General features: G+C 48.5%; 2 protein-coding genes across 3 annotated transcripts in view; both read right to left on the bottom strand.

The window, feature by feature from the left end:
• Window positions 1–5,457, bottom strand: part of adra2b (adrenoceptor alpha 2B) — a 149,143-nt gene extending 143,686 nt beyond the window's left edge. The window contains exons 1-2 of one of the 2 annotated variants that reach the window (XR_011080193.1): window positions 4,517–5,457; window positions 1,020–4,100 (exon numbers count right to left, since the gene is read on the bottom strand). Coding sequence is in view for 1 of the 2 variants with exons in the window: in XM_068604712.1 (XP_068460813.1) it covers window positions 2,491–4,065 (1,575 nt within the window). In the remaining variant the exon portion in view is untranslated. Of the gene's footprint in view, window positions 1–334; window positions 4,101–4,516 lie in introns of those variants that run through there. The other variant, XM_068604712.1, reaches the window with a different exon arrangement.
• Window positions 5,458–11,086: 5,629 nt separating this feature from the next.
• dusp2 (dual specificity phosphatase 2) lies at window positions 11,087–14,768 on the bottom strand. The gene is made up of 4 exons (XM_068566893.1): window positions 13,394–14,768; window positions 12,763–12,884; window positions 12,434–12,653; window positions 11,087–11,982 (listed from the first exon to the last, which is right to left on the bottom strand). The coding sequence occupies exons 1-4, from the start codon at window positions 13,779–13,781 to the stop codon at window positions 11,765–11,767; spliced, it is 948 nt and encodes a 315-aa protein (XP_068422994.1). The 5' UTR covers window positions 13,782–14,768; the 3' UTR covers window positions 11,087–11,764.
• Between the last annotated feature and the right edge of the window lie 1,621 nt (window positions 14,769–16,389).

The following is a 16,389-nucleotide window of genomic DNA, read 5'->3' as shown; positions in this document are numbered from 1 at the left end:
CAACAAGTTGTATTCGGGGGGCTCTCTCTCTCTCTCTTTCTCACTCTCCCGCTCTCAGCCATTTTGTCTTTCAGTCGGTTATTTGAGTCTCCGAGCGTGGTAATGGATCGTAGCCTCGATGTCCCGCACGAAAGCCTGCAGAAGCGTCCAACTGCAAACTGGCTGCGGGCCGCTGTTGGCATTGTTCCTGTTCGATTACTTCTCCAGGAAAAAAAAGTTTGGACAACAGTGCCGAGTTTTTTTCCTGCTGCGCTGTGCTCGATATAGATTGTACATCCACAAAATGTGCTTGTGTCTCTGATTGAACCCTTTTTTTTCCTCCCTCCCTCCCTCCTTTTGTTTTTTTTTTACCACCAGATGAAACAAAATGAGAAATTGTTGCATTGTAGTTCCTGAATTACGTAACATAACTCAAACATTCACGTTCATTGCGGCTCAAATGCGGCTCAACCTCCACAGAGCGCACCGCGGCCATTTTGTTCTTACGTTTCAAAGGTTGTGCAAACGTCTGTACAGTGTTCTCGCTCTTTGATTTCTGTTTTTTTTTTTTTTTTAACTTCGCTTTCAGAATAAAAGCACAATGTAACTGAACAATAAATAGGTAATGGACAGAAAAACACAAAAAAAACTCTTTTTCCAAATAAATAAAACAGTGTTTTTTTTTCAGTCTTTGCCTCCCGCCACAGGTTCAAAAGTCACACACCTCTTAAAAAAACACAAAGTGACACAAAGCAGACACGGAGCCCCCACGTCACTGAGTCGGGCCGCTGTCCTCGCGAGGCTCTTTGGTCCTCTGAGGGCGACCAGCGAGCGGACTCTCGGGTCGGGTGGCGCCTCCCTCCGGCTGTCGATCTGTCCGTCAAGCAGAGGCGTGTCCTGCACCAGGAAATCCTGATTTCATTCTTATATCAATATTACAGTATCTGCAGCACAGAGCAGCTGGAGGAGACGATGACACTCTTTACAGGAAAACACCAAAGTCAACACTCACACTCACACACACACACACACACACACACACACAGGTCAGCAGTATTAGACATTTAGTAAATTGAAGTGTCTCTGCTGACAGCCCTTGTCCCATTGAGTCGATAAGCCTGTGTGCTGTTTTCACATTCACAGACACGTTTTTCTTCGTCTTCCTTTGTACTTTAGGTCGAGGAAGCCGACAGAGAGCCTCGGTCTCGTGGCGAGAGAGAGAGAAAGAAGAAAAGAAGAAGAAGAAACGCACCATTCATACTCTCGCCCCTCAGCTATAAACCCACTGCGCCATGTGGAGGCCCGCTGATGCGTCGCAGGCGTCGGTAAAGAGTGACTCAGCCTAAACGGCTCTGGCGGTAACCCCTGCGGAGGCGTGGATTGGACTAACATTACACATGCGTAATTGTATTGTTCGTCCGGCCTTTACAGGCAATGGAAATGTTCACCTGCTTCATCAGGTTTTCTGGGAAAAGCAAAGGTTTTGTTATATGTTTTCTTCAGCAGATGCATCTGGATGTAACCATGGAGCTCTTTCAAGAAGCTCAGAAACAGTTTTTCTCTTCAAATTGACATTAAAAAGGACGCTGCGTCCGGTCCAGTCTGTGAGATAGTCCAGGGTGTCGTGTCTTTCATTAAAAGGCCCCGAAAAAGCCAAGAGTGTCATTACAAACAACCTGAGTTGACGCCCGCCAGAAGGCAACGTTGTCTGACGCGTGTGTGTGTGTGTGTGTGTGTGTGTGTGTGTGTGTGTGTGCCAGCCCTCCTCATACGAAAGTCCCACGAGTTCAGCTGTTTTTTTTCCTGCAATGTCACATTTGTTAATCGTCAGAAAAACTGAGTTTGGTTAAAAATAGAGGGAACACATGTTTGCCACGCGGCTGGCAAATTAAGACTGAAGATGTGAGAAATCGCCGCTAACTTTGTGCTCTTGTATTGATGAATAACATGTAACCCCGGGCCCACGGGGGGAATTAAGGTCACTTTTCCTTCTTTGTTCTTTGTTTTCTTCCTGCATTGGTCCATAACTGAACAAAAAAAAGCCCCCTTCACCTTCTCATGTCATACATTGAACTGTAATCTAATTCAGGAGTTCGTTCTCAGGGGGTTTTCTTGCGTTGCTCCGTCCTCTTTCTGCACAAGCCATCATTATCTGTGCTCAAATGTGATCTGGAGATACAACTGTGCAACCAGAAGTTAAGCAGTATCCATGTCCTGTTGTCCCCCCTCCACATGCTGTAAACAAGTATGCGTGTGTGTGCGTGTGTGCGTGTGTATGTGTGTGTGTGTGTGTGTGTGTGTGTGTGTGTGTGTCTGCTGCAAGCTGCCATTGCCCAGTCAACGTCGCCAGTTTCGTACACACTGTGGCTTGTAAAAAAAAAAAAGAGTCTCTCAGTTCAGCCCTTTGAGTTTTCTGAAAAAAAAAGTTTTTTTTTAATGTTTTTTTAATTTTTTTTACATGCCTCCAAAAAAAATTGCATCCATTTCCTCTTGTGCGTCAGCGCGTGTCCGCTAAAAGAAAGTCCCCTTGGTGCTGCTGCACAGAATCTTCTTGAAGGCCTTCCTGAAGTCCTTGTTGAAGATGGTGTAGATGACCGGGTTGAGCGAGGAGTTGCAGTAGCCGATCCAGAAGAAAAAGATGAAGAGCGGCTTGGGGATGGCGCAGGTCTCCGGGCACACCGCCTGCAGCGAGTAGGAGAAGAAGAACGGGAACCAGCACACCACGAACACGCCGATCACCACCGCCAGGACGAACGTGAAGCGCTTCTCGCGGTTCACCATGGCCTTGCGCCTCGCCGCCCCGGGGTTGTTGTCCTTCTGGGACTTCCTCCCGGGCACCAGCCGGGCCCCCTTCGAGGTGGCGATCATGTCCCGGTAGCGCTTCACCGAGGCCGGGGAGTGGACGCCGCCCGGTGACCCCGGCATGCTGCCGCTGCCTCGGCCTCCCCCGTTGCTGTGCTCCATGTCGCTCTCCGTGCTCGAGCTGTCGCCGTTGTTGTTGTCGGACTTCTTCCACCCGTGCTGCTTGCCCTTCTTGCCCTTCTTGCCCTTCTCGGGGCCGGAGGTGGAGGTTGGGGGCCCGTGGTGGGCAGAGGCGTCCAGTGAGGTCGCGACAGGGGTCATGGCGAGAGAAGGGGCCGGAGGTTGCAGCAGGTTATTGGAGGTGGCGTTGGGGGCCGTCTGCGTGTCTCCCGGCTGCGGGGACGGCGTGATGGCGAGGGTCGGGGGTCTCGCGTTGGAGGTCTTGTTGGAGGAAGGGGGCGTGCTCTCTTCGTCCTCCTTCCCGTTGGCTTGCAGGCGCCGCGGGGGCTGACTCGGCGTGGCGCAGCCCACGCCGTCCTTGCGCGGCTCTCCCGGCGGGCAGCGCGTCCTCTGCTTGGCGATCTGGTAGATCCTCACGTACACCAGGATCATGATGAGGCACGGCGCGAAGAAGGAGCCGATGGTGGAGTAGAGGATGTACCAGCGCTCCTCGTTCAGCTGGCACTGGGGGCCCCTCTCGCTGCCCTCCGCCACCGCCTCGCTTTTGTTGAGCGAGAGCAACGGCGGGAAGGAGATGATGGCCGAGATGAGCCACACCACCACGATGGCCCCTTTGATGCGCTTGGGTGTCCGCTGGCGGCCGTACGTCACCCGGGAAATCGACAGGTAGCGGTCCAGCGAGATGGCGCACAGGTGCACGATGGAGGAGGTGCAGAAGAGCACGTCCAGCGCCAGGTAGATCTCGCACCACAGGGATTTGAAGTACCAGTAGCCGAGCAGCTCGTTGGCCAGGGAGAAGGGGATGATGAGCGTGGCCACCAGGATGTCCGCGGCGGCCAGAGACACCAGGAAGAGATTCTGCGGACCGCGCAGAGCCCGGCTGGTCAGCACCGCGATGATGACCATGATGTTCCCCACGATGGTGAAGAGGATCATCAGGGTGATGGCAGTGGCGAAGGCCGCCGTGGCTTCCGGGGAGTAAGGGGCGGACTTCAGGAGGATGCTCTGGTTGCAGGGCGCGGAGGCTCCAGAGCCGCTCGCGCCGCTGCTGCTGTTCCAGCCGCTCAGCTCCAAGGAGCAGCTGCTCTCCACACCCGAGGCCATGCCGACAGAAGAGGCTTTTTGGGGTTTCCAGGAGTCTTAACGGAATAAAAAACAAATAAACATGTTCTGTCAGCTGAATAAAATGTCATAAATACAATTTAACGTGTATTTGTGTCATGTGTTTGTGTGTCATGGGATTATCATACGTCTATTTTGCAGAATAAAACCTAACTGTATGCATTTTCAACTGACTATGCGTGTTCAAAATGAGGTATATTGTATAGTTACCTCAATAGTTGATATATAAGCGCTGGTGAAAATAATATACGAGCACAAATGGAGCTCATTTGTGCTCAATATTGTTGACATTATTTTGCCGGCATCCCGTTAAATATCATGGAGAGCTTTCAAGAAGCTCAGAAACAGTTTGGGTTGTCTCTTGTCTAAAACCCAGGTGTTTGCTTTTTTAAATGACTATACGTGCTCATACTGAGGTGAAGTGTGTATTTACCTCAGTAGCTGCTCTCGTTTGGTCCCTGCGTCGTTTCCAAACGGTCGCTCTCTCGCTTCCTCCACGGCAGCTCGTTCAAGTCCATTTTAAGCACATGCGCCAGTCCTGGGTGATGCCTCAAGACAAGGATCACTATTTTTCCATTTTAAAAAAGAATGTCACTTCGTAGAACAGATGCCCTTCTACCAAAAAAAACAAAAACAAACAAGTATTGCTGTGTGTGACGCCTGCTGCGGAGTAAAAAGAAAAAGAAAGCCAGACAAACTACTTTTGCGCACGAAGTTTGATCCTTTGTTTCCTTCCCTCCTCTCTGGGTTGATTGCTGTCTTGAAGGTGAGGAGGTTCAGTTCATAATGGTGTAAATCAGGGTCATGTACAGCGGAGCGACAGTGAATGCAAGAGATCGGATGAGAGTAAATGATCTCGACCCCCGTGCGATCTCCGTGCGTCCGCGTTTGGAGACGCGCGCTTCACCGACAGTCTCATCTGAACAGCGAACGCAGGGCGGCTCAGATGAAGTGAAATAAAGAAATAAAGCCCCCCCACTCCTACACACACACACACACACACACACACACACACACACACACACACACACACACACACACACACACACACACACACACACCTGTGAAGGGAGGTCAGATCAGTCGACCAAAATCAGAAAGCTTGAAGTTTAAAAAAACCACCTCGAGCTCTCCGGCTCTGCGCGCGGAGACGTGAGTCCAGAACGCGCTGTTTCCTCTTGCGTGGAGACGAGCCTCAGTCCGCGGGAGCAGCTTCAGTCCACGCGTCCCGGGAGCTGTCTCCAGTCTACTCACAAGTTAGATATCCCCTCCTCCCCCCCAAATAAACAGCGCACAACCCAGGCGTCCTCTCAGAGGCGCAGCATCACCTCCACTCTGAACGGGACGAAGTCTAATGAGCGGTGCCTCCACATCTCCTGCTTGCGCTTCTTTTTTAGACCTGGTGATGTCACCGTGGAGCTGTGGGCGTCATGGGATCCTTGTTTTCGCCCTTCCCACTCATCCCCCAGCCCCCTCCATCGCTCCCTCCTTCCTCCTGACATTAAATGCATACCCAAAGTTCGATCAATTAACTCCACGGGGTGTCAGCTGAGTGCTGAGACAATGCCATCTGCTTTGCAGAAAACATCCCAACAGGGACTCCTGCACTTTGATAATACTCGGTCATCATCATCATCATCATCATCATCATCATCCTCTTCCATATGGGGCACAGCTCACTTGGCTGATCAATGCGTTCAGATCTGTGCACGTTCATGCTGCGATGCATGTTTGCTTCCAGACTATCAGAACGAGACAGAAAAGATCCAAAATACACATTGAAGTGTTTATTTTACTGCTTTTTAGCTTTGTGTCTGTTGAGTCCTCCCATATGTTAACACTAAATAATACCACATTTGCATATTTAAACATAAGACGTGTCATAGATAGTGATGGTGGGGGCATTTATTCCCCCTCGAAGTCTGAGCCAAAGCAGAACCCTCCACTTCAACTTGCATCTCTCTCTATATATATATACATGTGTGTGTGTGTGTGTGTGTGTGTGTGTGTGTGTGTGTGTGTGTGTGTGTGTGCTGGAGGTTTTTTTACAAAGGGCTGCATGGTTCAAGGTAACATTGTCAACACATGAACCCAACACAATAACGCATAACCTTCTTCATAGGACATGTCGTCCCCACAAACACATCAAGCAACACGTGATTATTTATGACGTGTTGGTTCATTTATTTATTTATTTATGGAGCAATTCAAAGAGATACCATTGACTCAACGCGTGTCCACGCAATAAAACATGAACTCTGAACCCTTTTATCCGACGTTCAGACTCGCTCCTGTGCATCGTCACGTGACTTCCATTTGCCCCCGCCCCCTCAAAAACAACAATAAAAGAAGCGCAGACGTCCCGCTGAGGTGATTGTGGTCGCCTACCTGAGATCAAGTGCTCGATTGTTCGATTCCCAGGCGGCAGCCTGCGTCACGCCGCCGCGCGGAAAGAGCGCAGTCAGTCTAAAAAGCGGGTGGGTGGCCGCTGCGCGACGCAAACACACACACACACACACACACACACACAGACACACACACAGACACACACACACACACACACACACGAGTCGCCAGCCTACATATGCACGCACACGATCTCATGAATGGCGTGTGGGTGGGTGGCCTTGTTTACTTGCATATGTGTGTGTGTGTGTGTGTGTGTGTGTGTGTGTGTGTGTGTGTGTGTGTGTGTGAGGCGCGCCCCCGCCTCGCCGCTTTAATGAGAGGCAAACACCGCTCCAGCCGCCCCGCGGGATCACGTCTGCGTGACCCCGCCCACCCGCGTGCATGTTCAGCTCCACGCTGCATGTTCTAAATATACAACAACAACACAAAAAAAGGAGAAGAAGAACAAAGCTTTTAGCGCGAGAGTGCACTCCAATCAAGTGTCTTTAGTGACGCGCTGCATTCTGGGGGAGAGGGGCAAGGGCGTAGGTTTGGTCTCATACAGCGTTGGTAGGGACAGCTTATAAAGTTGTACATAAAGTCATATTATACATACAAAACATATAGTTTGTTGTATTTATGAAATCATGGAACAAGAATAAAGACACTTATTGACATTGTGTTGCTATTTTACCTGTTTATAACTATCGAACGCTTTTAAAGAGGAGAAAACAAATACTGTCATGTGTCAAGTATGACCGGGCCTAAAGCCTAACATGTATGACGGCAGAGTTCACCCGGGACGAGTCTCCAGTCCATCGCAGGGCGGACGTAGAGACAGACAACCGTTCACGCTCACATTCACACACCTATACAGGCAATTTACAGTCCAATTGACCGAACCTGCACGGCTTTGGACTGCAGGAGGAAGCCGGAGAACCCGAAGAGAACCAGCGCTGACACGAGGAGAACATGCAAACTCTGCCAGGCCGGGATCCGAACCCCCCGCCCAGAGACCGGGATCCCAATTGTTATTCGTAATACTTATTCACCGTTGATAGTTTACTGAGGGCGGAGGTCTGTGAATCACGAGTAGCCGGTCAGTGACATCATGAAATGTGACGCACATTTTAGTAAAAACAAATACAACAAAATAAACAGTTCCCTTGAAGAGATTTTCCACCTGGCCAAGCGTCAGCGAGCCGCAATAGAGGTGCCAAAAGGTCGCCGACCCCAGGCTTCCTCAACCTGCACTTACGGCCCAATCCCAATCTCCACCCTTAAGGGCGATGCAAACTCTTGCAACTGCAACTGCGGCCGGCCGCGCGGTTGCATCCACGGACTCGTGTCGCTTTATGGTTCCCGCCTTTTCTGTACGCCAGAACAGTAGGTGGCGCAACGAGCGCTTAGAGTCGACTATCCCATGCCATCTTTGGGCGTGGAAGTCACCTCCATCTGTGTGTCCTGATACTCCGTCGGACGGGTTTTATAAATGCTCATATTCGCTGGACCTCTTCGACCAAACGTTCCTCAACGGGATCCATTGTTCGTGTTTCTGCTACGGCTTTTAAAAATAGCGATATTATGCTATGAAACCAGGAAATGCGAGAGTAGCTTTGACGGATAGTCAGACATTTTGGGCGACGCACGCAAGCACGCAAAATGGCCGACGGGAGTACGCAAAGGGGACCTTGTGGGTCTTGCGTGCTTGCGTCTCTGCGTAAAACCCGAGTATAAAGGACCCTTTACGGACTCACGGACTTTGAGGCGCTCTTTTTTTCTCCCCTGCTTGTCCTGCTGTCTTTTGCAGGAGTTTGGGGGTTAGCAAAGATTTAGTTTCAGGGTTCAAATTGGGATAAAAGTTGAGGAGAAGTGAAGTTGCTGGTTGAGGTTCGACGATGTTTCCGTTGGCGTTGAGCTCAAAGGAAGCTGCTCACGGCCCTTTTGTCCTTTTGGGCCTTTAGAAAAGAATCAATGCCAACCTGCAACCGATGGTCACAGGTTGCAGTTGCAAGCGGGTCCATCAAACAGTGATGTTCTCTGTCAGCTCCAGTATTTGGAAGGTTAGCGAGGCCTTTACAAAGTAAAAGTACTCACAAATAAAACACATTCGAACAAAAAGCCTGGATATATAATGTGTGTTCATCTTGTGCTACCACAGGACTGATAGGAGTGCATTATATCAGTCAAAGTCCTCAGAGGTATAGCATAGCAAGTGTGTGTCTGTGTGTGTGTGCGTGAATGTGTGTGTGTGTGGTGTGTGTGTAACCTGCAAACAATTAAAGCGAGCTCTCCCACATGGTCACACTGTCATTTTCGTGCCTGCATTTGCAAATGACAACTGCCGCTTGTGTGTGTGTGTGTGCATGCAGGGCCAGTGTGTGTGTGTGTGTGTGTGTGTGTGTGTGTGTGTGTGTGTGTGTGTGTGTGATAACACCACACTGTAAATCCCCTGCTAACAATATCACACATATTGCTCATTTGAGCTGTTGGCAGTGTTCTGCGACTGGGATTTCTTGTTTGAGTGACACAGTTTTCAGCCGTGAATAGAAAATACCGTATGTATGGTCCCTATACACACACACACACACACACACACACACACACACGCATAATGTAACGGGATCGATTGTGACACCTAACGGTTCGAGTCGGTTTTCATCAGCCGGGCTGACAGAGGAGGAAATTAATGCAACAAACGAGATGAGAGAGACGTTTAAATGAAAGGAGGTGGAGGAGTCTGCTGCCAGTGATAAATAAATGACAGAGTGATATTATAGGTGTGTGTGCGTGTGTGTGTGTGTGTGTGTGTGTGTGTGTGTGTGTGTGTGTGTGTGGGATGCGGCTTCTCTGTGTTATCTCTGTCTCAAAAAGGCCCAACACTCACCAGTCAGCAGTCCGCTGCCGTCCTCTGCTGGATACTTTGGGGTCATCTCTGGTTTCTGGTCGTTCCCTAAAGCCGCCACTAGAGAGCGCTGTTTGACTACGAACCAAGGACCAGGACGTCATAGCAGTGTTTCTGTGCGACTGTACGTTGTAATCTGACATTTTTTTTAAAAATCGAAACTACCTGCAGTGTTTTAAGAAATATTCTCAGACCAAGTATGAAATACACAATAACTAAAAAAGTTCATGCATTTCCATTAAAACTCACTTAATGTGGGAAAACAGAGGAATTATGAGCAGAGTTAAAGTATAATAACTCATATATGATGATATATTACTGCATTGGATTGTTAATTCTGATGCATGAATGGAGCATTTCACTGTGGCAGCCGGTCGGGTGGAGCTTCATTACCATAAAGTCCGTATTGGAAACACATTCAGGTCCACTGGTCCCCATCATGGTTTCAGCCTTTCCCAAAGGTCACAAGATAAATCTGTATTAAATGTTTTTTTTAAAAACGTGTTTCTAATTTTATTATTTTGTGAAAATATCGGAGGAATTTACCACTTCTGGTCTCGAGCAGTTAGAACTCTTAGCTATCTATTTATTTATTTATTGTATTTTAATCAAAATAAATGATACATAGAAGTACAAATACCTCAAAATCTTATCGTAAAAATGTTAATTTTGTTCGTTTTCACCACCCGTACAGTCTGACAACATGCACTAAAACCAGCCTATGATATATTATATTCTCTTTTACCTTCATTTTTATTTCATGACTTTTATGAAAAATGAAAAAGTCCTGAAAGGTTTCCCCATATGAAACAAATTTATCGTGGAAATGTTTGCATAGTGTGATGTACAGTAGATGGATATACCACAGACTAGAAGGTGTATATATATAGATATATATATACATCTTTATAGAATATGGAAACCCTGAGGTGCATTTCTCGGCCGTGCGGCTGGAAAACTGAGTAATGGAAGGAAGAAGTCGAGTGGACAGCAGCTGTGTTTGTGTACCTTTTGGGCAAATAAGAGGAAGTGGATTATTTGAGCTGGCAGCAGCGTGGGAGGCGTCATTATCGTCGGGGACGAGGTGCAGCGGTGGCAGCTGGTCTCTAATGCAGCGGCCGTGCTGCTTTTAATTCACACGTTCATCATAAAAGACTCAATGGACGTCCACTTTAACACCGTGAGATCGATGAACCGTCTCCAATGTTTAGTGTTGGTTCATGGGCTCAACATGAATATATATCCCCCTCCCTCCTCTGCAAATATGAGGAAGCATGTCTGGTCGATGTAAAACCGTGCTATATGAGAATGCATCGTACTTTGTTTGACTTTCCAAACTTCCTGATAACAAAAAAAAAAAAACGACCTTTAGGCCTTTCTGCTCTGAACTAAAAAACTCAACAATCCTTGTAACAATTACCAAAGTTGTTATCGCAACTCGAGCGAGTGGGTGTGTAATTTATGCCGGTGGTTGACGAGGTCGAAAGGGACTTCAGACTGTGAAAAGCCGGTCTGTGAATAATCTCCCTCCAAAAAAAAAAAACACTCACAGCGACGCAGCACTTTAAAAACCCTCCAGTTCAGCAACGGTGCAGCGCGAGGTCAGTGTGTGACCTCGATCGTGTGTACAAAAAGAAGAGAAATGCATCGCACAACATGTAGAGAAGGAGCACATTACAGAGCAAACAGACACAGTGTGTGTTCTCCAGCATGTTTTTTATTGTAGTGGTAAAAAAAAAACAATTAAAAAACGAACCACAGCAGGAAAATCAGCCGAAACCTTAAAGTGCAGTAACAGACAGTAATAATGCTCAGGATGTCCAATTAATAAATACATTAAAATATATATATTTACATAATAAAAAGTGTGATCCATCTCAGGATACAGAATGATACGACACCCACAGCAGCGAGTGAGAGAGACAGTATTGCGTTGACGAGGAGAACAGTGGCGTCTCCTCTGCGTCGTGTCACAGTGGTTCGGAAATGTAAAAAAAGAAAAAACATTTAGAACAGCCCTTATGAAGTGTCAGGCACGTAAGTCAGACAAAGACACACACACACACAAACACACCTTGATGTGTAACATGTCAAGGAAAGGAGCTCATAGCCGTCTCCGACCCGTCTATCGCCAAATGTTTTGTCAGTTTCTCCGGGGAAAAAGCAGAAGCGAATCCACCGGCCGTGCGACGCCAGCAGCGCACGGCCGGCGTTTCATCCTGAAGAATACATTTCTGACGGCGCAAGTTTCTATCAGTGCAAACAGTTTCTTTTTGTACGAGTCCTGACCGTGCTCCGAGTCCGGCACGAGGCCTGCAGGAAAGTCAGGAGGACGAATATGTGCGCACACAGTCATGTGACCAGGAGTGGGGGAGGTTTCCCCCTCCTTCACCCCCGGCAGAGGACGTCGGTCTCGAACTGCAGCAGCTGGCCCATGAAGGCCAGGTTGGGGGAGATGACCTGCCGCCGGCGCTTCACGAAGTCGAAGGCCTCGTCCAGCTTGACGCGCTGCGCGTGCATGAGGTAGGCCAGGCAGATGGTGGCGGAGCGGGAGATACCTGCCTGGCAGTGCACCAGCACGCGACCGCCGCTCTGCTTCACCGAGTCTGTGGGCGGAGGCGGGACAAAGAGATCAGAACGCCGCATTTAAAAAAACACCACGTCCTGGGACGTCAGAGGGTTTTTTTGCGAGCAGAAATGCATGAAACGATTAAAATGCAGTCATGAATTGTTAATAGTTGAGTTGGTTCCCATTTATCAAACTTCACAAGGCAACAGGGGTCAAAACAAACAACTTAATCCATTTGTTTTGTAATCATAAGATTACACTGCTGGAACATAAGTCCAGGCTACAGAGTGGATTACGCTGCACAAGCTGCTTGGAAAGAAATGTTTTGGATATTTCACATTTCATTGAGGGTTTAAAAAGACGCTTTAGCTGAGACTTGACTAATTGGCTGTGGGGTTCAACACCCCCACCCCCCCCCCCTTCCCAGTGACTGGACTTTCCCCTCGAGGGGTCGGGAGCGCGGCCACGATGGAGGCGGAGGGACTCACCGATGAAGGCGATGGCCGTGGAGAAGCAGGCTCTGATGTCGGCGGCCAGGCTGTCCTCCACGGTGAGCCGCAGGTACTGGAAGTCGCCCTCGTAGGCGTTGGGGCACGTGGAGGAGACGTTGAGCACGGCGGTGATGCCCGCCGCCGCCAGGGTCTCTCTGCGGGACGAGTGCAGCGCGCTGCCCAGAAACAGGAAGGGCAGCAGCTCCACGGGACCGCCCTGAAATGTACACACAGCACGAATAAACACAACGCAGTTTGGTCTCTTTTTGTACGCCAATATATTTGTAAAACACATAAAGATTAATGTCTTTTGGCACATTGCTTACCTGATCATATGCCGGTGTCATCCGGCCCGTCACCACTGGCTCTGGTTCCACGGCAGAGAGGTGACCGCTGGCTGAGATGTGACAGAGCTCTGGATAGGCCTCCATAAATCCCTCAAATCCACCTAAATGGAGGTCACATATTAGCTGAGCCCAACGCTTTCACCAAAGTCCTCCTTAAAAATGCATTTGTATGGAACAATAACCGGTAGCTATAGAAAAATACACATTTTGACTCATGGATTTCCATGACTTTTAACCAAACGTCCATGAGCAAACGTAGTGAAATCTGTGTGTAAAGTGATAAAATGTAGTATTTAAACTAAGGATTCAAAGCATACAGTAAACCTTAAATGACACAAATGAATGAGAAACAATAGTTTGATTAAAAGAATAAACATTTATATAGATGCGTCTATGTATGCTGCTTATATTTTGAGCCTTTCTTTTAAAAGCAGATTCATTGTTTCAAACTCAGCGTAAATGAACGTCATGAACACATGAATATAACACATCTACATGACTTTTACTACACTTTTGGGACTTTCCCAGGCCTGTCAATAACCAGTTTAAATTTCCACGAGTTTTCCCTATAATAACCCCGATAAAATAAAATAAAAAAAAGTCTCCTTACCTTGCAGAAAGCAGATCTGCGTGTGGACCTCGCCGTGCAGCGCGGTGAGCAGCATTTGGCCCACGCTCTCCGCCTGCAGCTCGGCCACGGAGCGGCTGCTCTCGTCCAGCACCACCACCGGGGAGAAGTCTCCGCGCCGCAGCCGCGTCAGGAGCGCCTTGTCCGGGACGAGCCACTCCAGCGCCACCACCGCGCCCTTGGACCTGCGCCGCATCACCGAGTTCCAGTTCACGTTCCGCGACTCGCGGATGTGCGCGGACGTAAAGTCGAGGAAGGGCCTGCAGTCCAGCACCACGTGCCCGGCGGACGCGTACCGGTCCCGGGGAGTCCGGAGGATGTGCACCAGCTCGCTGCCGGCTATTTCCAGAGGCTCGCTGCTTGAAGTCATGGCGGAACAACAACAACAAAATACTTCAAAGTAATAAAAAATTAAATATTAATGTTAAGTTTTTTTTTTTTTTAGTACAGTAGCCGACTTGTTGACATCTCCGTCGGGTCCGCGGAAGAGTTTAGATTAAAAAGTTTCACTTGTTCATTGATAACAGCCGTGAGAGGGGGCGTGGCCACCGCGGCCCCGCCCCCTTCGCCTTCCTCCTCTCCCACAGAAGGAACGGCGTCACGAGCGGAAACGACCATATATGGCCCGGCCGTCACTCCTCATATGGACATTCATTGACGTCAAGTCTTGACTTTCCCTTCCCACCTGCGCACGTGGTCGTTTGGGGTTATCCCGTGTTTATGCGATTGGATGACGTCACGCAGCAGACGCGTCCGTATATCTTTTCTTACTTTTTGGAGAAGTTGTCTCCTCTGTTGCGCTATCAAAACCGATCAAATCTCTGCCTCAAAGAACACCGTGCGCACTGTGCTGCGTGTTGTCTGCAGATACAGACGTTGTTTCGGCTCATTTGACAAGGATTAAGGATTAAGGGCCTGTGTTAGTTATGGATTATATTTAACTTTTGCACTCGGGCGTAATGGAAAGTAACTTATTAAAAAAATGTTTCCATCGTTGTAACAGAATAACTTTTCTTTCTGCTCTGTGTTTATGTCACCGTGAGGAAGGAAACCAACAATAAATACAAGGCTCGGTTGTTTTTAAGCATTAAGTTTGGGACTATTTCTCGACTCAAAATAAACTACGGTGTACTGGTTATGCACCACAATGTGACTCATCCTGGACAACAACGTGGAATTGTTTACAACATAGAGTATGTTAAAGGTGAAGATGACACATCGCAAATGGTGTTAGTGAAACAGAAAACACAGAGATGGTTTGCAGGGTGTTTTCCTCGTCGGCCATGTTTGTTCTTTCTTTGTTACCTTAAAAAGCCCTGAAAACCTGTTTCCTCCATGTCTTTCTAATGGTTCTGATACAGCTATGTATCAGAGCACATCCGCTGCTGTTGTTTATTAAGAGTTTAACACTCATGACGAGTGTTAAACTCTTAATAAACAACAGCAGCGGATGTGTTTAAATGTCATGAAAGACTTGAATGTTTTAAAGCCTTATTTTGAGTCTTTTTCACCACACATGGCCTCAAATCTGCAACATTTATGTCCAGGACTTCTATTTGAGTCGGCTATTGTAGACGTCTCATTGTCCTGGAAGCCGCGGACACACACACACACACACACATGCACATACACACACTACTTCATGTGCAGTGTGAGTTTAAATCTATATATGATCCGATGTCGTTGTCTTCATTTCCTCACGAAACCCGCTGTTCAAATTAGTCTGCCTTCCCACGTACGTCTCCCACGCTGACTCCACTTTTCTTCTTGTTCCCACTTCCCCTCCCCTCCGCCGCTGCCGGGTGGGCCCTCAGCAGCGTGCCCACTTTGTCATGCTCTCCCACTGCTGAGGCGGCGTTTATGCACACACACACACGCACACACACACACACACACACAAACACATACACACTTTATATGCAGTACATCAGGGCTGTCGGCAGAGCCAACTGAGCGAAGCGTTTCATTTACATATAGCCTCAACCTGCACTTTAGACTCCAACACACACACACACACGCGCACACACACACGGCGAAGTAATGAGTCGAGTCTGTTGAGTCGGAAGACTGTGACTGTGTGAGGACGTCTTTTTTTTTTTTTCGCCCCCCGTCTCGGCCGCTCGACAGGAAACGACACCGCACACACATCCTGTCGTCACGCATGTAGGCCTCGACGTCCACACACACACACACACACACACACACAGACACACAGACACACACACACACACACACACACACACACACACACACACACAGAGGGCCTGAAGCACCTGAGCAATGATTACGCGGTGACTCGTACGTCAATCAATCGCTCGCTCTCGCTCTACTTTCAGTCTTGTGTTTCCTCATCCGTCCTACGCTGCACATCAGAGTGTTTTTGAGGCTCGGCAAAGAATCAGCCAATGATGATGATGATGATGATGATGGTGATGACTCACCGTCACGGAAAGTTTCGCTTTCGTAGCGATGCCCAGGGCTCTGTGCATGCCGAAAGGTGGAAAAGAGGTGACACGTGACAGACGTGTTGACAGGGAAGTGGTTGGAGGTCACGAGAGGAGTGACTGTGTGAGTATAAGGGACTATTTCTTCTATTTAAATCAGCTGCCTTCTCCGTACATCAAAGAGTACGGAGAGCACGCTGTACGGCGAATGGAAGCAGAGGCAGAAGAAGTCTGGCGATGGTGTTTCAAGAAAGTGGGGACTTCAGGATGATGAGATCATTATATCGGCAGTGTGATGAAGGAAGTCGCCTTCGCTCTCTCGCTTTCTGAAAGCGAAAAAAAAACATGAGAAGAAACCCTGATTAAAACGTCTGCTCGCTTTTCACCCCCCCCCAACCCACCCACCTCCTCCCACAAGGGGATTATCCAGGATTAATTGGATGGCTGGGGCTATTAATCTCTGAAATCCTTCCCCCTCCCTCAACTGTAATCCAAGAGATTGACCTCATCCCTGATTCCTCTCATAAACGCCCA

The sequence above is a fragment of the Clinocottus analis genome, unplaced genomic scaffold (assembly GCF_023055335.1).
Source record: "Clinocottus analis isolate CAN_PGR_092001 unplaced genomic scaffold, fCliAna1.0.p SCAF_7, whole genome shotgun sequence".
NCBI classification, from domain to species: domain Eukaryota; kingdom Metazoa; phylum Chordata; class Actinopteri; order Perciformes; family Cottidae; genus Clinocottus; species Clinocottus analis.
Note: the sequence above shows the minus strand (reverse complement) of the source record. Positions and strands in the feature narration are given on the sequence as shown.

Excerpts from the sequence above, each read along its gene's own strand:
- dusp2 (XM_068566893.1), bottom strand. The coding sequence starts at position 13,781 with ATGACTTCAAGCAGCGAGCCTCTGGAAATAGCCGGCAGCGAGCTGGTG. Across the intron at positions 12,885-13,393 it reads GCAGATCTGCTTTCTGCAAG|GTGGATTTGAGGGATTTATG; the intron begins GTAAGGAGACTT and ends ACCTCCATTTAG. Across the intron at positions 11,983-12,433 it reads CACGGCCATCGCCTTCATCG|ACTCGGTGAAGCAGAGCGGC; the intron begins GTGAGTCCCTCC and ends CTCCGCCCACAG.